The sequence below is a fragment of the Scyliorhinus torazame genome, chromosome 22, assembly GCF_047496885.1.
Source record: "Scyliorhinus torazame isolate Kashiwa2021f chromosome 22, sScyTor2.1, whole genome shotgun sequence".
NCBI classification, from domain to species: domain Eukaryota; kingdom Metazoa; phylum Chordata; class Chondrichthyes; order Carcharhiniformes; family Scyliorhinidae; genus Scyliorhinus; species Scyliorhinus torazame.
Window position 1 is genome coordinate 107,838,909 of NC_092728.1, and position 22,372 is coordinate 107,861,280.

Below are 22,372 nucleotides of genomic sequence, written 5' to 3' on the forward strand. Positions count from 1 at the left end.
TGGGGTAGAGTCTGCCAGGAAGCAGTGGCTTGCTGGGGTAGAGTCTGCCAGGAAGCAGTGGTCTGCTGGGGTAGAGTCTGCCATGAAGCAGTGGCTTGCTGGGGTAAAGTCTGCCAGGAAGCAGTGGTCTGCTGGGGTACAGTCCGCTGTGGAGTGCCCCAGAGCCACACACATACTCCAGTGAAACACCAACAGCATTCTCCATTCATATCGTTCAAACACGACATTAAACCAAAACCCCATCTGCCCCTCGGGTGGATGTGAATATTCCACAACCACTTTTCCTGGAAAACCAGTGAGTTCTCTGTTGTTCCAACATTCCTGCAGCAACCAACAGCAGTCATTATTTTGGTTGTTAGAACAAAGAACAAAGAAAAGTACAGCACAGGAACAGGCCCTTCGGCCCTCCAAGCCCGTGCCGACCATGCTGCCCGACTAAACTACAATCTTCTGCACTTCCTGGGTCCGTATCCCTCTATTCCCATCCTATTCATGTATTTGTCAAGATGCCCCTTAAATGTCACTATCATCCCTGCTTCCACCACCTCCTCCGGTAGCGAGTTCCAGGTACCCACTACCCTCTGTGTAAAAAACTTGCCTCGTACATCGACTCTAAACCTTGCCCCTCTCACCTTAAACCTATGCCCCCTAGTAATTGATCCCTCTACCCTGGGGAAAAGCCTCTGACTATCCACTCTGTCTATGCCCCTCATAATTTTGTACACCTCTATCAGGTCGCCCCTCAACCTCTGTCGTTCCAGTGAGAACAAACTGAGTTTATTCAACCGCTCCTCATAGCTAATGCCCTCCATACAAGGCAACATTCTGGTAAAGCTCTTCTGCACCCTCTCCAAAGCCTCCACATCCTTCTGGTAGTGTGGCGACCAGAATTGAACACTATACTCCAAGTGTGGCCTAACTAAGGTTCTATACAGCTGCAACATGACTTGCCAATTCTTATACTCAATGCCCCGGCCAATGAAGGCAAGCATGCCGTATGCCTTCTTGACTTCCTTCTCCACCTGTGTTGCCCCTTTCAGTGACCTGTGGACCTGTACACCTAGATCTCTCTGACTTTCAATACTCTTGAGGGTTCTACCATTCACTGTATATTCCCAACCTGCATTAGACCTTCCAAAATGCATTACCTCACATTTGTCCGGATTAAACTCCATCTGCCATCTCTCCGCCCAAGTCTCCAAACAATCTAAATCCTGCTGTATCCTCTGACAGTCCTCATTGCTATCCGCAATTCCACTAACCTTTGTGTGGTCTGCAAACTTACTAATCAGACCAGTTACATTTTCCTACAAATCATTTATATATACTACAAACAGCAAAGGTCCCAGCACTGATCCCTGCGGAACACCACTGGTCACAGCCCTCCAATTAGAAAAGCATCCTTCCATTGCTACTCTCTGCCTTCTATGACCTAGCCAGTTCTGTATCCACCTTGCCAGCTCACCCCTGATCCCGTGTGACTTCACCTTTTGTACTAGTCTACCATGAGGGACCTTGTCAAAGGCCTTACTGAAGTCCATATAGACAACATCCACTGCCCTACCTGCATCAATCATCTTTGCGACCTCCTCGAAAAACTCTATCAAGTTAGTGAGACACGACCTCCCCTTCACAAAACCATGCTGCCTCTCACTAATACGTCCATTTGCTTCCAAATGGGAGTAGATCCTGTCTCGAAGAATTCTCTCCAGTAATTTCCCTACCACTGAAGTAAGGCTCACCGGCCTTTGTTCCCTGGATTATCCTTGCTACCCTTCTTAAACAGAGGAACAACATTGGCTATTCTCCAGTCCTCCGGGACATCACCTGAAGACAGTGAGGATCCAAAGATTTCTGTCAAGGCCTCAGCAATTTCCTCCCCAGCCTCCTTCAGTATTCTGGGGTAGATTCCATCAGGCCCTGGGGACTTATCTACCTTAATATTTTTTAAGACGCCCAACACCTCGTCTTTTTGGATCTCAATGTGACCCAGGCTATCTACACACCCTTCTCCAGACTCAACATCTACCAATTCCTTCTCTTTGGTGAATACTGATGCAAAGTATTCATTTAGTACCTCGCCTATTTCCTCTGGCTCCACACATAGATTTCCTTGCCTATCCTTCAGTGGGCCAACCCTTTCCCTGGCTACCCTCTTGCTTTTTATGCTCACCACATTTTGCGGCTTGCGGGATCTTGCTGAGCACAGACTGCTGCAGTTTCCTGCATTATAGTAGTGACTGCACTTTTAAAACTACTACGTGGACCATGAAAGGTGTGACGTTTAATTCTTCCTCAAAGATGTACAGGTTCTGCCCACCGTCCACCACCGAGACAACGGGGGAAATCTGTTGTGAAGCTGCTGGACATTGCTACAGTGTTAAATGAATACTTCTCATCGGTCTTCACTCAGGAGAAGGACAGAATTCAGGAAATGGGACTGTCGAGACCTTGAGCAGATTGACATAGGAAGTGACGAGTTATTGGAGGTTTTAACAGGTTTAAAAATAGACAATCCTCGGGCCCGGATGAATTTCATTGCAGGCTGCCGTAGGAGGCAGGAAATTGCAGGGGCTCTGGTGCAAGTTTTTAATTTCACTCTGGCCACGGGGGGAGTGCCAGAGGACTGGAGGGTGGCGAATGTTGTTCCACTTTTCAAGAAGGGCGATCGAGATAAACCAGGGAATTACAGACCGGTGAGTCTCACGTCAGTGGTAGGAAACTATTGGAGAAAGTTCTGAAGGAGAGAATTAATTTCTACTTGAAGGCATTAAGGGATAGTCAGCATGGCTTTGTCATCTGCCTCCCGGCATCGAGGACCCAGGTTTGATCCCGGCCCCGGGTCACTGTCCGTGTGGAGTTTGCACATTCTCCCCGTGTCTGTGTGGGTCTCACCCCCACAACCCAAAGATGTGCAGGGTAGGTGGATTGGCCACACTAAATTGCCCCTTAATTGGAAAAAAGAATTGGGTACTCTAAATTTAAGAAAAAGCATAGCTTTGTCAGAGGGAGGTCATGCCTAACAGATTTGATAGAATTGTTTTGATGAAGTGACCGAGTGTGTAGATGAAGGAAGTGCAGTTGATGTAGTTTATATGGATTTTAGTAAAGCCTTTGACAAGGTACCACATGGGAGACTGATTGAGACGGTTGAAGCACACAGAATTCAAGGAAGCTTGTCGAGATGGATCAGAAACTGGCTGAGTAACAGGACACAGAGGGTAGTGGGAGAGGCTGTTTGTTACACCGGAGGCCGGTGTCCAGCGGTGTACCACAGGGATCAGTGCTCGCTGTCTTAGTGATTGTTATATATATATATAAATGATATAGATGAGAATGTGGGGAGAATGATAAGTATGTTTGCAGATGATACCAAGATTGGTAGGGTAGTTAGTCAGATGGGCAGAGCAGTGGAAGCTGGTATTTAACCCTGATAAGTGCGAGGTGATGCACTTTGGAAGAAGAAACAGGACGAGGGAGGATGTAATGAACGGCAGGACACTAGGAAGCTGCGAGGAACAGATGGATCTTGGGGAACTTGTTCACAGATCCCTGAAGGCAGCAGAGCGGGTGATTATCACAGTTAAGAAGGGACATGGGACACTTGTCTTTCTCAGTGATGGCGGTTATGATGGAGCTGTACAGAACGTTGGTTAGATCACAGCTGGAGTACTGTGTACAGTTCTGGTCACCTCACTATCGGAAGGAGGTGATTGCACTGGAGGGGGTGCAGAGGAGATTCACCAGGATGTTGCCTGGGATGGAACATCTGAGCTATAAGGAGAGACTGGATAGGCTGGGAATGTTTACAGCAGAGAAGGCTGGGGGGGGGGTTCTTTAGAGCAGAGAAGGCTGAGGGGGGGGGGTTCTTTAGAGCAGAGAAGGCTGAGGGGGGGGGATTGAGGGGATTGGACAGGGGAAATAGGAAGCAGCTGTTCCCCTTGGTTGAGGGTCCATCACGAGGGGGATAGTTTGAGGGTGAGGGGCAGGAGGTTCTGAGGGGATTTGAGAATTGTATTTCTCTCAGAGGGTGGTGAGAGTCTGGAATGCGCGGCCTGGGAAGGTGGTGGAGGCTGGATAACTCAACGTTTAAAAAGTATTTGCATGAGCACTTGACACCATCACATTCAAGGATATGGGGCAAGTGCTGGTAAATGGGGTTAGGGGTAGTTATTGTCATTGTAGACCCGATGGGCCGAAGAGCCGTTTCTGGGCTGTGTGACTCTGTTGACGATCCTATTCTTCATGTCTGAGTTTATACAGGAAGTGGGGGGATCCGCAATGTGTTTGTGGGTCAGAGACCCTGCTCACAAAAGCACCTCTCAACGATCAGCAGCTATCCAACAATCACAGGAGGCAGCACTTGGAGCCCCATCCATACACACACACACACAATCTTTCCAATGGAATCTCTTCAACCCGACCACATCTCTGCGCTCCTCGAATTCTGGCCCCTTGTGCAACCCCAATTTTAATTGTTGCACTATTGATGCCTGTGCCTCCGGCGGCCCGAGCCCGACACAGTAGCACAGTGGTTAGCACTGTTGCTTCATAGCTCCAGGGTCCCAGGTTCGATTCCCGCTTGGGTCACTGTGCGGAGTCTGCACGTTCTTCCCGTGTCTGCATGGGTTTCCTCCGGGTGCTCCGGTTTCCTCCCACACATCCCTAAAGACGTGCTGTTAGGTGAATTGGACATTCTGAATTCTCCCTCTGTGTACCCGAACAGTAATTTCACTGCAGTGTTAATATAAGCCTACTTGTGACAATAAAGATTATTATTAAACCTCTCCGCCCCTCTCCTTTCAAATGCTCCTTAAAACATCTCTTTGATCCAGCTTTTGGTCACCTGTACTAATATCTCCCTTAAGTCGCTCTGGGTGAAATTTGATCTGATTTGTGTTCCTGTGAAGCACATAAGATGTTTTACTCTGCGAAGGGTGCTACATAGCTACCTGAATCCAGTCCTCTCTCTGACCTCCGATTATAAATAGGGAGCTGGGTAGGACACAGACAGAGTTAGAATTGGAAAGGGAGACACATGCTCCGGAGCACATTTCATGTTTACATATCCTTAGTGAGCCCAAAACACTCGGCCCAACATCTATTAACGAGGGTTTTAACAGACTGGAGAGGTTACACCCTCAGGAAAGACTGAACAGGCAGGGAGCTTGGGTCGTTTGGGGGGGGGGGGGGGCGGGAGGGGGATTTTCATTATGCAGATGTTTGAAGGGGTAGACAGAGATGGTTCCATTGGTGGGGCAGACCAGGACTTTGGTATTACAATAATCACAAATAAATCCAATCGGGTGGGCAGCACGGTGGCGCAGTGGTTAGCACTGCTGCCTCACGGCGCCGAGGTCCCAGGTTCGGTCCCGGCTCTGGGTCGCTGTTCTTGTGGAGTTTGCACATTCTTCCCGTGTTTGCGTGGGTTTCGCCCCCACAACCCAAAGATGTGCAGGCTAGGTGGATTGGCCACGCTAAATTGCCCTTAAAAAAATATATATTAATAAATAAATCCAATCGGGAAATCAGGAGAGAGTTTTTAACCAGAGTGGTGAGAATGTGGGTGAGACGTTTATTTTAGAAGTTTGGAAGCTGGATCGACACAGGATGGAAAATGAAATGAAAGGATATGGCGAAGGCGTGAGATGAATTAGGATGAGAAGAGGCCAGTGTGGAACATGAACACGTGTGTGTGGACTGGCTGGGCTGAGTTCTGTACATTCTCTACAATTCGAAGCTCAGGCAGCAGAAACTGTGCACGGGTACTCACAGGGGTCAGATCTGTAGATGTTGGTATCAGGGACAACCCGTGGCAGTCCCAGGGCTTCTATTGTTTTATTGTAGTCCAGCATCCGCTCATAAACCTTGCCTTGTCCAGCTGAACGAGAGAGAGAGAAAGTTCAAAGTGAGACCTGCTTATTCCACATAACCGTTCCGACACCGCAAACACACCCTCCCCACACACACTGTCACAGACGTTCCTAACGCATGAAGGATTTTGAAAAAGTGCACATGGCATCACTATTTTTTTCGGTGTCCTCTATAGCTCGGTGTGAAGTCCTCTCGACTCAGCCCCACAATCAAAATGTTGTGGGTTTGAGTCCCACTCCAGAGATTTGAGGACATTCTCTACGTGGGTCAGGACTGAGGGAGTGCTGCACTGTCAGAGGGTCAGTACTGAGGGAGTGCTGCACTGTCAGAGGGTCAGTACTGAGGGAGTGCCACACTGTCAGAGGGTCAGTACTGAGGGAGTGCCGCACTGTCAGAGGGTCAGTACTGAGGGAGTGCCGCACTGTCAGAGGGTCAGTACTGAGGGAGTGCCGCACTGTCAGAGGGTCAGTACTGAGGGAGTGCCGCACTGTCAGAGGTCAGTACCGAGGGAGTGCTGTACTGTCAGAGGGCCAGTACAGAGGGAGTGCTGCACTGTCAGAGGGTCAGTACTGAGGGAGTGCTGCACTGTCAGAGGGTCAGTACTGAGGGAGTGGCGCACTGTCAGAGGTCAGTACCGAGGGAGTGCTGTACTGTCAGAGGGTCAGTACTGAGGGAGTGGCGCACTGTCAGAGGGTCAGTACTGAGGGAGTGCCGCACTGTCAGAGGGTCAGTACTGAGGGAGTGCCGCACTGTCGGAGGGTCAGTACTGAGGGAGTGCTGCACTGTCAGAGGTCAGTACCGAGGGAGTGCTGTACTGTCAGAGGGCCAGTACAGAGGGAGTGCTGCACTGTCAGAGGGTCAGTACTGAGGGAGTGGCGCACTGTCAGAGGTCAGTACCGAGGGAGTGCTGTACTGTCAGAGGGTCAGTACTGAGGGAGTGGCGCACTGTCAGAGGGTCAGTACTGAGGGAGTGCCGCACTGTCAGAGGGTCAGTACTGAGGGAGTGCCGCACTGTCAGAGGTCAGTACCGAGGGAGTGCTGTACTGTCAGAGGGCCAGTACAGAGGGAGTGCTGCACTGTCAGAGGGTCAGTACTGAGGGAGTGCTGCACTGTCAGAGGGTCAGTACTGAGGGAGTGGCGCACTGTCAGAGGTCAGTACCGAGGGAGTGCTGTACTGTCAGAGGGTCAGTACTGAGGGAGTGGCGCACTGTCAGAGGGTCAGTACTGAGGGAGTGCCGCACTGTCAGAGGGTCAGTACTGAGGGAGTGCCGCACTGTCGGAGGGTCAGTACTGAGGGAGTGCTGCACTGTCAGAGGTCAGTACCGAGGGAGTGCTGTACTGTCAGAGGGCCAGTACAGAGGGAGTGCTGCACTGTCAGAGGGTCAGTACTGAGGGAGTGGCGCACTGTCAGAGGTCAGTACCGAGGGAGTGCTGTACTGTCAGAGGGTCAGTACTGAGGGAGTGGCGCACTGTCAGAGGGTCAGTACTGAGGGAGAGCTGCACTGACACAGGGTCAGTACTGAGGGAGTGCCGCACTGTCGGAGGGTCAGTACTGAGGGAGTGCCGCACTGTCAGAGGGTCAGTACTGAGGGAGAGCTGCACTAACACAGGGTCAGTACTGAGGGTGTGCTGCACTGTCAGAGGGTCAGTACTGAGGGAGTGCTGCACTAACACAGGGTCAGTACTGAGAGAGCGCTGCACTGTCAGAGGGTCAGTACTGAGGGAGTGCTGCACTAACACAGGGTCAGTACTGAGGGAGTGCCGCACTGTTTCAGAGGGTCAGTACTGAGGGAGTGCCGCACTGTCGGAGGGTCAGTACTGAGGGAGTGCCGCACTGTTTCAGAGGGTCAGTACTGAGGGAGTGCTGCACTAACACAGGGTCAGTACTGAGGGAGTGCTGCACAGTCAGAGGGTCAGTACTGAGGGAGTGCCACACTGTCAGAGGGTCAGTACTGAGAGAGCGCTGCACTGTCAGAGGGTCAGTACTGAGGGAGTGCCGCACTGACACAGGGTCAGTACTGAGGGAGTGCCGCACTGTCAGAGGGTCAGTACCGAGGGAGTGCTGCACTGTCAGAGTGTCAGTACTGAGGGAGTGCCGCACTGTCAGAGGGTCAGTACTGAGGGAGTGGCGCACTGTCAGAGGGTCAGTACTGAGGGAGTGCCGCACTGTCAGAGGGTCAGTACTGAGGGAGAGCTGCATTGACACAGGGTCAGTACTGAGGGAGTGCCGCACTGTTTCAGAGGGTCTGTACTGAGGGAGTGCTGCACAGTCAGAGGGTCAGTACTGAGGGAGTGCTGCACAGTCAGAGGGTCAGTACTGAGGGAGTGCCACACTGTCAGAGGGTCAGTACTGAGAGAGCGCTGCACTGTCAGAGGGTCAGTACTGAGGGAGTGCCGCACTGACACAGGGTCAGTACTGAGGGAGTGCCGCACTGTCAGAGGGTCAGTACCGAGGGAGTGCTGCACTGTCAGAGTGTCAGTACTGAGGGAGTGCCGCACTGTCAGAGGGTCAGTACTGAGGGAGTGCTGCACTGTCAGAGTGTCAGTACTGAGAGAGTGCCGCACTGTCAGAGGGTCAGTACTGAGGGAGTGCTGCACTGTCAGAGGGTCAGTACTGACGGAGTGCTGCACTGTCAGAGGGTCATACTGAGGCAGTGCTGCACATCAGAGGGTCAGTACTGATTGAGTGCCGCACTGTCAGAGGGTCAGTACTGAGGGAGTGCCGAACTGTCAGAGGGTCAGTACTGAGGGAGTGCTGCACTGTCAGAGTCAGTACTGAGGGAATGCCGCACTGTCGGAGGGTCAGTACTGAGGGAGTGCCGCACTGTCAGAGGGTCAGTACTCAGGGAGTGCTGCACTGTCAGAGGGTCAGTACTGAGGGAGTGCTGCACTGTCAGAGGGTCAGTACTGACGGAGTGCTGCACTGTCGGAGGGTCCTTTGGATTTCGGCGGCAGCGGTACGCAGGTGCCTTCTGGGAGGTGAGTACTTACTTTAAAAAGCCTTGCCTTTACAGGAGCAGCCCTTTGGATTTCGGCGGCAGCGGTGTGCAGGGGCCTTCTTGGAGGTGAGTAGTGAATTTAAAAAGCCTTGCCTGGTCCCGTGTCTGTTCTTCTTTTCTGTTTTATTTGTTTTTATATAAGGCGGGAACCGGAAGTTCGACCCGTGGACCTCTGGGAAGTCCCCCCCCCCCCAAACCAATAAATTCTGGTGGAGAGGAAACCCGAGACACTACACGTGTAGTGTCTCCCACACGCCCTCCTCCTCTAACCTAATAATAAGACCCATTGGTGTGAGGTAAGTGCCATATTATATTATTATTATATTATTAGCATTGTGCAGGTCAAGGTTCGGAGGTGGAGGAGCAGTCTCTGTCAGCGAGAGAACCTGAGAACATCTAAGACACTCAGAAGGTAAGAAGGTAAGTAAGTGATTTTTACTTATTTTTACTTTTATACCTTTTTTCAAATTGTGTGTGTCGGGGGGAAACTGAAGTGACATCACAGAAAAGCTGTGGCCAGAGTGGCTGGTTGGGATTCTAACCTAAATTTAAAAAAAATTGAGTATTTGGTAACTAATTAAACATAATAACTTAATTATAATTTAGAGGATATCTAAGCCAGAGATCGGAGAGTATTATAGTTAGCTATCGCATTTCTATTCAAAATCTAGTGCTAGGAAACAGATAGTTGACAGTAACTTTGAAATTTAAAAAAAAGTATTTAAAAAAAGACAAATTTTAATTTTATTAATTGACGCAATGTCAGTTAGAGGGGTGCTGTGCTCTGACTGTGAGATGTGGCAGGTCCGGGAGGCTTCCAGCGTCCCGGATGGCTTCATCTGCAGAAAGTGCACCCAACTGGAGCTCCTCACAGACCGCATGGTTCGGTTGGAGCAGCAATTGGATGCACTTAGGAGCATGCAGGTGGCGGAAAGCGTCATAGATCGCAGTTATGTAAATGTGGTCACACCCAAGGTGCAGGCAGAGAAATGGGTGACCACCAGAAAGGGCAGGCAGTCAGTGCAGGAATCCCCTGTGGTTGTCCCCCTCTCGAACAGATATACCCCTTTGGATACTGTCGGGGGGGATAGCCTATCAGGGGAAAACAGCAGCAGCCAGAGCAGTGGCACCACGGCTGGCTCTGATGTTCAGAAGGGAGGGTCAAAGCGCAGAAGAGTAATAGTAATAGGGGACTCTATAGTCAGGGGCACAGATAGGCGCTTCTGTGGACGTGAAAGAGACTCCAGGATGGTATGTTGCCTCCCTGGTGCCAGGGTCCAGGATGTCTCCGAACGGGTAGAGGGAATCCTGAAGGGGGAGGGCAAACAGGCAGAGGTCGTTGTACATATTGGTACTAACGACATAGGCAGGAAGGGGCATGAGATCCTGCAGCAGGAGTTCAGGGAGCTAGGCAGAAAGCTAAAAGACAGGACCTCGAGGGTTGTAATCTCGGGATTACTCCCTGTGCCACGTGCCAGTGAGGCTAGAAATAGGAAGATAGAGCAGATAAACACGTGGCTAAACAGCTGGTGTAGGAGGGAGGGTTTCCGTTATCTGGACCACTGGGAGCTCTTCCGGGGCAGGTGTGACCTGTATAAGAAGGACGGGTTGCATCTAAACCGGAGAGGCATAAATATCCTGGCCGCGAGGTTTGCTAGTGTCACACGGGAGCGTTTAAACTAGTATGGCAGGGGGGTGGGCACGCGAGCAATAGGTCAGAAGGTGAGAGCATTGAGGGAGAACTAGGGAATAGGGACAGTGTGGCTCTGAGGCAGAGCAGACGGGGAGAAATTGCTGAACACAGCGGGTCTGGTGGCCTGAAGTGCATATGTTTTAATGCAAGGAGCATTACGGGTAAGGCAGATGAACTTAGAGCTTGGATTAGTACTTGGAACTATGATGTTGTTGCCATTACAGAGACCTGGTTGAGGGAAGGGCAGGATTGGCAGCTAAACGTTCCAGGATTTAGATGTTTCAGGCGGGATAGAGGGGGATGTAAAAGGGGAGGCGGAGTTGCGCTACTTGTTCGGGAGAATATCACAGCTATACTGCGAGAGGACACCTCAGAGGGCAGTGAGGCTATATGGGTAGAGATCAGGAATAAGAAGGGTGCAGTCACAATGTTGGGGGTATACTACAGGCCTCCCAACAGCCAGCGGGAGATAGAGGAGCAGATAGGTAGACAGATTTTGGAAAAGAGTAAAAACAACAGGGTTGTGGTGATGGGAGACTTCAACTTCCCCAATATTGACTGGGATTCACTTAGTGCCAGGGGCTTAGACGGGGCGGAGTTTGTAAGGAGCATCCAGGAGGGCTTCTTAAAACAATATGTAAACAGTCCAACTAGGGAAGGGGCGGTACTGGACCTGGTATTGGGGAATGAGCCCGGCCAGGTGGTAGATGTTTCAGTAGGGGAGCATTTCGGTAACAGTGACCACAATTCAGTAAGTTTTAAAGTACTGGTGGACAAGGATAAGAGTGGTCCGAGGATGAATGTGCTAAATTGGGGGAAGGCTAATTATAACAATATTAGGCGGGAACTGAAGAACATAGATTGGGGGCGGATGTTTGAGGGCAAATCAACATCTGACATGTGGGAGGCTTTCAAGTGTCAGTTGAAAGGAATACAGGACCGGCATGTTCCTGTGAGGAAAAAAGATAAATACGGCAATTTTCGGGAACCTTGGATGACGAGTGATATTGTAGGCCTCGTCAAAAAGAAAAAGGAGGCATTTGTCAGGGCTAAAAGGCTGGGAACAGACGAAGCCTGTGTGGCATATAAGGAAAGTAGGAAGGAACTTAAGCAAGGAGTCAGGAGGGCTAGAAGGGGTCACGAAAAGTCATTGGCAAATAGGGTTAAGGAAAATCCCAAGGCTTTTTACACGTACATAAAAAGCAAGAGGGTAGCCAGGGAAAGGGTTGGCCCACTGAAGGATAGGCAAGGGAATCTATGTATGGAGCCAGAGGAAATGGGCGAGGTACTAAATGAATACTTTGCATCAGTATTCACCAAAGAGAAGGAATTGGTAGATGTTGAGTCTGGAGAAGGGGGTGTAGATAGCATGGGTCACATTGTGATCCAAAAAGACGAGGTGTTGGGTGTCTTAAAAAATATTAAGGTAGATAAGTCTCCAGGGCCTGATGGGATCTACCCAGAATACTGAAGGAGGCTGGAGAGGAAATTGCTGAGGCCTTGACAGAAATCTTTGGATCCTCACTGTCTTCAGGGGATGTCCCGGAGGACTGGAGAATAGCCAATGTTGTTCCTCTGTTTAAGAAGGGTAGCAAGGATAATCCCGGGAACTACAGGCCGGTGAGCCTTACTTCAGTGGTAGGGAAATTACTGGAGAGAATTCTTCGAGACAGGATCTACTCCCATTTGGAAGCAAATGGACGTATTAGTGAGAGGCAGCACGGTTTTGTGAAGGGGAGGTCGTGTCTCACTAACTTGATAGAGTTTTTCGAGGAGGTCACTAAGATGATTGATGCAGGTAGGGCAGTAGATGTTGTCTATATGGACTTCAGTAAGGCCTTTGACAAGGTCCCTCATGGTAGACTGGTACAAAAGGTGAAGTCACACGGGATCAGGGGTGAGCTGGCAAGGTGGATACAGAACTGGCTAGGCCATAGAAGGCAGAGAGTAGCAATGGAGGGATGCTTTTCTAATTGGAGGGCTGTGACCAGTGGTGTTCCACAGGGATCAGTGCTGGGACCTTTGCTCTTTGTAGTATATATAAATGATTTGGAGGAAAATGTAACTGGTCTGATTAGTAAGTTTGCAGACGACACAAAGGTTGGTGGAATTACGGATAGCGATGAGGACTGTCTGAGGATACAGCAGGATTTAGATTGTCTGGAGACTTGGGCGGAGAGATGGCAGATGGAGTTTAATCCGGACAAATGTGAGGTAATGCATTTTGGAAGGGCTCATGCAGGTAGGGAATATACAGTGAATGGTAGAACCCTCAAGAGTATTGAAAGTCAAAGAGATCTAGGAGTACAGGTCCACAGGTCATTGAAAGGGGCAACACAGGTGGAGAAGGTAGTCAAGAAGGCATACAGCATGCTTGCCTTCATTGGCCGGGGCATTGAGTATAAGAATTGGCAAGTCATGTTGCAGCTGTATAGAACCTTAGTTAGGCCACACTTGGAGTATAGTGTTCAATTCTGGTCGCCACACTACCAGAAGGATGTGGAGGCTTTAGAGAGGGTGCAGAAGAGATTTACCAGAATGTTGCCTGGTATGGAGGGCATAAGCTATGAGGAGCGATTGAATAAACTCGGTTTGTTCTCACTGGAACGAAGGAGGTTGAGGGGAGACCTGATAGAGGTCTACAAAATAATGAGGGGCATAGACAGAGTGGATAGTCAGAGGCTTTTCCCCAGGGTAGAGGGGTCAATTACTAGGGGGCATAGGTTTAAGGTGAGAGGGGCAAGGTTTAGAGTAGATGTACGAGGCAAGTTTTTTACGCAGAGGGTAGTGGGTGCCTGGAACTCGCTACCGGAGGAGGTAGTGGAAGCAGGGACGATAGGGACATTTAAGGGGCATCTTGACAAATATATGAATAGGATGGGAATAGAAGGATACGGACCCAGGAAGTGTAGAAGATTGTAGTTTAGTCGGGCAGCATGGTCGGCACGGGCTTGGAGGGCCGAAGGGCCTGTTCCTGTGCTGTACATTTCTTTGTTCTTTGTTTGTTCTTTGGTCATACTGAGGGAGTGCTGCACTGTCAGAGGGTCAGTACTGATTGAGTGCCGCACTGTCAGAGGGTCAGTACTGAGGGAGTGCCGCACTGTCAGAGGGTCAGTACTGAGGGAGTGCCGCACTGTCAGAGGGTCAGTACTGAGGGAGTGCCGCACTGTCAGAGTCAGTACTGAGGGAGTGCTGCACTGTCAGAGTCAGTACTGAGGGAATGCCGCACTGTCAGAGGGTCAGTACTAAGGGAGTGCTGCACTGTCAGAGGTTCAGTACTGAGGGAGTGCTGCACTGTCAGAGGATCAGTACTGAGGGAGTGCTGCACTGTCAGAGTCAGTACTGAGGGAATGCCGCACTGTCAGAGGGTCAGTACTAAGGGAGTGCCGCACTGTCGGAGGGTCAGTACTGAGGGAGTGCCGCACTGTCGGAGGGTCAGTACTGAGGGAGTGCCGCACTGTCGGAGGGTCAGTACTGAGGGAGTGCCGCACTGTCAGAGGGTCAGTACTGAGGGAGTGCCGCACTGTCAGAGGGTTAGTACTGAGGGAGTGCTGCACTGTCAGAGGTCAGTACCGAGGGAGTGCTGTACTGTCAGAGGGCCAGTACAGAGGGAGTGCTGCACTGTCAGAGGGTCAGTACTGGGGGAGTGCTGCACTGTCAGAGGGTCAGTACTGGGGGAGTGCTGTACTGTCAGAGGGCCAGTACAGAGGGAGTGCTGCACTGTCAGAGGGTCAGTACTGGGGGAGTGCTGCACTGTCAGAGGGTCAGTACTGAGGGAGTGCCGCACAGTCAGAAGGTCAGTACTGAGGGAGTGCCGCACTGTCAGGAGGACTATACTTCAGATGAAGTGTAAAACTGAGGCCCCAGCTGCTCTCAGTTGGATGTAAATTATGACATGGCCATTATTGCAAAAAGCTGTGAGGGGAATCCTGCCAACGTTCTTGGTCAATATTGATCTGTGACTGAAGAAATGGTCACTGTGCAGAATGAGGCATTTGGCCGTGCATGTCTGTGCTGGCTGTGCGAAGGAGCAATTTACCGTGTGCCAATCCACTCCCAGCTCCCCATCGCCCGGCATGGTTTGCCGTTTCAAATAATAATCCAATTGCTGCCTGTGGCCTTGATTGAATCTGACTCCATCACGCACTGAGGCAGCGCATTCCAGATTCTAACCACTCGTTGGGTGAGAAAGGTTTTCTGCATGGCGCCATTGATTCTCTTGCCAGTTACACGATATCTGTTGCTTCTTGTTCTGCATCCTTCCACCAATCGTTTCTCCCCATCTACTCTGCCCAGTTCCCTGGTGATGTTGAACTTCTTTATCAAACCTCCTCTCCCCCTCCTCCTCAAGAAAAAGAGTCCGATCTCTCCAAATGACTGAAATTCTTCATCCCTGGAACCATTTTCTCAATGACCTCACCGAAACAGATGGTCACCGCAGTTTGTGGGATCTTGCCGTGCACTATCTGTTGCAGCATTCCCTGCATTACAACAGTGAGTGCACTTCAAAAAGTGTTTAATTGCCTGGGATATTATACCACGTGCTATATAAATGCAAGTCAGTCTTTCAAGTTAGACTGTGAAGAGGAGCCATCAACCTCTGACTCAAAGATCTACCTCAGCCTCTGGCCCTCTTTAGAAAAGCATTCTTTTAAATGCAAGCCTTGTGCCACCTCACTCTTCTCGCTATCTCTCTGTTGGAGGCTAACCCTCTGATGAGGCTAACCCGCAGCCGGAGTTCACAATCATGAGAAAATGAGCGTGGAAAACTTACAGGTAAAATGCGAAGAAATGAAGAGGAAGGATGTCCCAAAAAACGTGAACGAGATCCCTACAGCTCCCTTGGTCTTGATTTGGGACACGATACGAGTTGTCACCGTCGCCTGTTCCACCTCTGAGGGAGGGAGGGACACAAGGCAGATTCAGTAAACCCGCAGAGCCAACAATCGCCACTCATTGGCCAGCTACTGGGACTGGCCTGTGATGCCACAGCAACCCACCTGAGCAGAACCAGATGAGGTCTCTCCTGATGAACAGAGAGAGCTGCAGGACTCCGTGTGCTGCGGAATACATCAACACAAAGTGAGGCCCGAGGGTCTCCTGCAGCCGGATCTCCCACTCTCTCCTGCACAAACACAAAGCACAATGGCAGGTCATTCCGGGTGCGGCCCTGGAACACAGCAGCTGAAAGACAAGAAAGCTGGAAGCCAGCTGGGAGAGCAATCCGCTTGCTGCTCAGTGAGGCAAACCACTGAGAAGGAATGCCCCTCCACCCCCCGGGGCCAATTGAGTTTGATCCCACCCCCGGAAATCTGTTCAAACCGCTAGTCCTGGCCACCCGGCTGTGGGGGGAGAGACGGGTCCAGGCAATCACTGCCCCCATGGCTGGAGCCGGGCTGTTTTGATCAGGGCTGTGGGAAGGGGTACGGTTGTTGACCCTATCCAGTGACTGATGCTGTGTACGTGGGTGATCAGCAGATTGTGGGAGGAAGAAAATACAGAGGGAGTGAGATAGAAAGAAAACCGAATCCCCACCTCTTCTAATTAGTGGCCATAGGATATTTTCTATCTGTGTGTGAGTGCAGGCAATCATCGGTCACTGTCACATTGTCTGCTATCACAGATGAAGGATGCATACTTGGTTGGAAAACTAAGAGCCCCAAAGAGTGCACACTGGGAAGGAAGGGAGGGTTTGTGGGTGAAAGGGAAGAAATAAGAAGCAGCCAGATATTAGGTTTATTTCTGATATGGGGGTCCTGTTACCTGTCTGGGATTCCTTCCTGAGTACCAATGACATACAAGTCCTGGATGTATTGAGAGTCACAGGGCAGGAGGAGGTCATCCAGTTTATCCGGGAGCTGTAGTGGGAGAGTAGATGCAGAACCGGTTACAACAAGCTGACTTTTGAAGCAAAATCTGATCAGATCAAACCATTGAGATAACCTTGCACAGGCTCAATGCTGACATGTCTCTCATGATGAGCTGGTGAAGAAATACACACGGAGAAAATCCCAGATTCCACTCAGGCCATGTGAACCGAGTTAGTGAATCTCGGTTGAAGCAGGAGTAGGCAATAACTTGCATTTCTATAACGCGCTTCATGAAATGTCCTAAAGTGCTTCACAGCCAATTAAATACTTGTTGATGTACTTTCTCATGTAATGTCCACACACCCATGCTTCCATTTGGATTCAGGGTGTAAGGCAGGGCTCAATGGCGACCACTCAGCAGCAGGAAGGTTACTAATCCCAGACTCCGGAACGTTAGCTGTGTCACTAATCCCAGACTCCGGAACGTTAGCTGTGTCACTAATCCCAGACTCCGGAACGTTAGCTGTGTCACTAATCCCAGACTCCGGAACGTTAGCTGTGTCACTAATCCCAGACTCCGGAACGTTAGCTGTGTCACTAATCCCAGACTCCGGAAAGTTAGCTCTGTCACTAATCCCAGACTCCGGAACGTTAGCTGTATCACTAATCCCAGACTCCGGAAAGTTAGCTGCGTGACTAATCCCAGACTCCGGAACGTTAGCTGTGTCACTAATCCCAGACTCCGGAAAGTTAGCTGCGTGACTAATCCCAGACTCCGGAAAGTTAGCTCTGTCACTAATCCCAGACTCCGGAAAGTTAGCTGCGTGACTAATCCCAGACTCCGGAACGTTAGCTGTGTCACTAATCCCAGACTCCGGAAAGTTAGCTGCGTGACTAATCCCAGACTCCGGAAAGTTAGCTGCGTGACTAATCCCAGACTCCGGAAAGTTAGCTGCGTGACTAATCCCAGACTCCGGAAAGTTAGCTGCGTGACTAATCCCAGACTCCGGAAAGTTAGCTGCGTGACTAATCCCAGACTCCGGAACGTTAGCTGTGTCACTAATCGCAGACTCCGGAAAGGTAGCTGTGTTACTAATCCCAGACTCCGGAACGTTAGCTGCGTGACTAATCCCAGACTCCGGAAAGTTAGCTGCGTGACTAATCCCAGACTCCGGAACGTTAGCTGCGTCACTAATCGCAGACTCCGGAAAGGTAGCTGTGTTACTAATCCCAGACTCCGGAACGTTAGCTCTGTCACTAATCCCAGACTCCGGAAAGTTAGCTGCGTGATTAATCCCAGACTCCGGAAAGTTAGCTGCGTGACTAATCCCAGACTCCGGAAAGTTAGCTGCGTGACTAATCCCAGACTCCGGACGTTAGCTGTGTCACTAATCCCAGACTCCGGAAAGTTAGCTAAATGACTAATCCCAGACTCCGGAAAGTTAGCCGTGTGACTAATCCCAGACTCCGGAAAGTCAGCTGTGTGACTAATCCCAGATCTGGAAAGTTAGCGAAATTACTAATCCCAGACTCCGGAACGTTAGCTGTGTCACTAATCCCAGACTCTGAAAAGTTAGCTGCGTGACTAATCCCAGACTCTGGAAAGTTAGCTGTGTGACTAATCCCAGACTCCGGAAAGTTAGCTGTGTCACTAATCCCAGACTCCGGAAAGTTAGCTAAATTACTAATCCCAGACTCCGGAAAGTTAGCTGTGTCACTAATCCCAGACTCCGGAAAGTTAGCTGCGTGACTAATCCCAGACTCCGGAAGGTTAGCTGTGTGACTAATCCCAGACTCTGGACGTTAGCTGTGTCACTAATCCCAGACTCCGGAAAGTTAGCTGCGTGACTAATCCCAGACTCAGGAAAGTTAGCTGTGTGACTAATCTCAGACTCCGGAAAGTTAGCTAAATTACTAATCCCAGACTCCGGAAAGTTAGCTGTGTCACTAATCCCAGACTCCGGAAAGTTAGCTGCGTGACTAATCCCAGACTCCGGAAGGTTAGCTGTGTGACTAATCCCAGACTCTGGACGTTAGCTGTGTCACTAATCCCAGACTCCGGAAAGTTAGCTGCGTGACTAATCCCAGACTCAGGAAAGTTAGCTGTGTGACTAATCTCAGACTCCGGAAAGTTAGCTGTGTCACTAATCCCAGACTCCGGAAAGTTAGCTAAATTACTAATCCCAGACTCCGGAAAGTTAGCTGCGTGACTAATCCCAGACTCCGGAAAGTTAGCTGTGTCACTAATCCCAGACTCCGAAAAGTTAGCTAAATTACTAATCCCAGACTCCGGAAAGTTAGCTGTGTCACTAATCCCAGACTCCGGAACGTTAGCTGCGTGACTAATCCCAGACTCCGGAAAGTTAGCTGTCACTAATCCCAGACTCCGGAACGTTAGCTGCGTGACTAATCCCAGACTCCGGAAAGTCAGCTTTGTGACTAATCCCAGACTCTGGAACGTTAGCTGTGTCACTAATCCCAGACTCCGGAAAGTTAGCTAAATTACTAAACCCAGACTCCGGAAAGTTAGCAGTGTCACTAATCCCAGACTCCGGAAAGTTAGCTGCGTGACTAATCCCAGACTCCGGAAAGTTTGCTGTGTCACTAATCCCAGACTCCGGAAAGTTAGCTGCGTGACTAATTCCAGACTCCGGAAAGTTAGCTGTGTCACTAATCGCAGAGACCGGAAAGTTAGCTGCGTGACTAATCCCAGATTCCGGAAAGTTAGCTGTGTCACTAATCCCAGACTCCGGAAAGTTAGCTGTGTCACTAATCCCAGACTCCGGAATGTTAGCTGCATGACTAATCCCAGATTCCGGAAAGTTAGCTGTGTCACTAATCCCAGACTCTGGAACGTTAGCTGTGTTACTAATCCCAAACTCCGGAAAGTTAGCTGTGTCACTAATCCCAGACTCCGGAAAGTTAGCTGTGTCACTAATCCCAGACTCCGGAAAGTCAGCTTTGTGACTAATCCAGACTCTGGAAAATTAGCTGTGTGACTAATCCCAGACTCCGGAAAGTTAGCTGCGTGTCTAATCCCAGACTCCGGAAAATTAGCTGTGTGACTAATCCCAGACTCCGGAAAGTTAGCTGTGTCACTAATCCCAGACTCCGGAAAGTTAGCTGCGTGACTAATCCCAGACTCTGGAACGTTAGCTCTGTCACAAATCCCAGACTCCGGAAAGTTAGCTGTGTGACTAATCCCAGACTCTGGAAAGTTAGCTAAATTACTAATCCCAGACTCCGGAATGTTAGCTCTGTCACTAGTCCCAGACTCCGGAATGTTAGCTGCGTGACTAATCCCAGACTCCGGAAAGTTAGCTGTGTCACTAATCCCAGACTCCGGAAAGTTAGCCGCGTGACTAATCCCAGATTCCGGAAAGTTAGCTGTGTGACTAATCCCAGACTCTGGAACGTTAGCTGTGTCACTAATCCCAGACTCTGGAAAGTTAGCTAAATTACTAATCCCAGACTCCGGAACGTTAGCTCTGTCACTAATCCCAGACTCCGGAAAGTTAGCTGCGTGATTAATCCCAGACTCCGGAAAGTTAGCTGTGTGACTAATCCCAGACTCCGGAACGTTAGCTGCGTGACTAATCCCAGACTCCGGAAAGTTAGCTGCGTGACTAATCCCAGACTCCGGACGTTAGCTGTGTCACTAATCCCAGACTCCGGAAATTTAGCTGTGTCACTAATCCCAGACTCCGGACGTTAGCTGTGTCACTAATCCCAGACTCCGGAAATTTAGCTGTGTCACTAATCCCAGAGTCCGGAACGTGAGCTGCGTGACTAATCCCAGACTCCGGAAAGTTAGCTGCGTGACTAATCCCAGACTCCGGAAAGTTAGCTGTGTCACTAATCCCAGGCTCTGGAATGTTAGCTAAATTACTAATCCCAGACTCCGGAATGTTAGCTGTGTCACTAAACCCAGACTCTGGAAAGTTAGCTAAATTACTAATCCCAGACTACGGACGTTAGCTGTGTCACTAATCCCAGACTCCGGAAAGTTAGCTGCGTGACTAATCCCAGACTCCGGAAAGTTAACTGTGTTACTAATCCCAGACTCCGGAAAGTTAGCAGTGTCACTAATCCCAGACTCCGGAAAGTTAGCTGCGTGACTAATCCCAGACTCCTGAAAGTTAGCTGTGTTACTAATCCCGGACTCTGGAAAGTTAACTAAATTACTAATCCCAGACTCCGGAATGTTAGCTGCGTGACTAATCCCAGACTCCGGAACGTTAGCTGTGTCACTAATCCCAGACTCCGGAAAGTTAGCTAAATTACTAATCCCAGACTCCGGAATGTTAGCTGCGTGACTAATCCCAGACTCCGGGGAGCCAAGCACAAGCTCAGCCACACGCGAGACCAGCACAGACTCGAGTTCAGACCAGGGTGGTGATGTTATCCATACAGCTCAGCGACTCCCCACCTTGATGGGTGTGATACTGGTGAGGACAGAGCGACTTCACGACACAACCCACACCTCCACGCAGCTCAGTGACCAGTCTTATCACTGTTTTGTGTTATGGCAACACGTCCAGGTGAAGATACCTATTCCTGGAAGGTCTCAGCTCTTACTCACCCTCTGGCCTTGCATGTTCCAGGTGGTGATAAATACTCGGACTCTCCGGTCTGGGAAATAACGATCCAATTCACTGGCTCCCAATAGAGCTCCACTGGCTAAGAGACTCCCCTCCAGATAACTCCTGTAGAGTCACAGATACGTATCAAAGTCCAGGCATGGCACCATGATTGCAGCAGCTTTTGTCTCACTATTTCAGTTCTCCTGCTCCCCTCAGCTCCTGTAACTCTAGTCTACACACCCCTCCTCCTTTAATGGCCCTCGCACACCCGTGTCCCATCAGCCCAATAAATACAGCTCCTTACTTCCCTCAATCGTCCTCTCATTCTGCAGCTGGGAAAATATAAAATCTACATTTAGCATCATGCAGGGCGGCACGGTGGTGCAGTGGTTAGCACTGCTGCCTACGGCGCTGAAGACCTGGATTCAATCCCGGCCCCGGGTCACTGTCTGTGTGGAATTTGTACATTCTCCCCGTGTCTGCGTGGGTCTCACCCCCACAACCCAAAGATGTGCAGGGTAGGCAGATTGGCCGCGCTAAATTGCCCCTTAATTGGAAAAAATAATTGTGAACTCTAAATTTATCAAAAAAAAAAGCATCATGCAGTCACATCCAACTTAAGCTGAGTGTCCTGCAGAGTGAGAGTAACCACCCATTTTAAACATCTCACTGTAGGAATGGAATCAAAGAATGGGCAGTCACCTCGCATACCACAGAATTCTTGTCGGAGGAGGCCATTCGACCCATCAAGTCTGTACCGATCCTTTGAAAGAGCACCCTTCCGAGGCCCACTCCCCTTCCGAGGCCTACGCCCCTACTGAGGCCCACTCCCCTACTGAGGCCCACTCCCCATCCGAGTCCCACTCCCCTACCGAGGCCCACTCCCCTTCCGAGGCCCACTCCCCTTCCGAGGCCCACGCCCCTTCCGAGGCCCACGCCCCTTCCGAGGCCCTCGCCCCTTCCGAGACCCACGCCCCTTCCGAGACCCACGCCCCTTCCGAGGCCCACGCCCCTTCCGAGGCCCACTCCCCTTCCGAGGCCCACTCCCCATCCGAGTCCCACTCCCCTTCCGAGGCCCACTCCCCTTCCGAGGCCCACTCCCCTTCCGAGGCCCACTCCCCTTCCGAGGCCCACTCCCCTTCCGAGGCCCACTCCCCTTCCGAGGCCCACTCCCCTTCCGAGGCCCACTCCCCTTCCGAGGCCCTCGCCCCTTCCGAGACCCACGCCCCTTCCGAGGCCCACTCCCCTTCCGAGGCCCACTCCCCTTCCGAGGCCCACTCCCCTTCCGAGGCCCACTCCCCTTCCGAGGCCCACTCCCCTTCCGAGGCCCACTCCCCTTCCGAGGCCCACTCCCCTTCCGAGGCCCACTCCCCTTCCGAGGCCCACTCCCCTTCCGAGGCCCACTCCCCTTCC

At 50.7% G+C, this 22,372-nt stretch overlaps 1 protein-coding gene across 6 annotated transcripts in view; it reads right to left on the reverse strand.

The window, feature by feature from the left end:
• inpp5e (inositol polyphosphate-5-phosphatase E) overlaps window positions 1-22,372 on the reverse strand; it is a 61,573-nt gene that overhangs the window by 10,261 nt on the left and 28,940 nt on the right. For 5 of the 6 annotated variants that reach the window (XM_072488881.1, XM_072488883.1, XM_072488884.1 and 2 more), the window contains 5 exons: window positions 20,959-21,082; window positions 16,330-16,424; window positions 15,567-15,691; window positions 15,341-15,460; window positions 5,774-5,881 (listed from right to left, as the gene is read on the reverse strand). In XM_072488881.1, the coding sequence (XP_072344982.1) occupies window positions 5,774-5,881; window positions 15,341-15,460; window positions 15,567-15,691; window positions 16,330-16,424; window positions 20,959-21,082 (572 nt within the window). The remainder of the gene's footprint in view (window positions 1-5,773; window positions 5,882-15,340; window positions 15,461-15,566; window positions 15,692-16,329; window positions 16,425-20,958; window positions 21,083-22,372) is intronic. The other variant, XM_072488887.1, reaches the window with a different exon arrangement.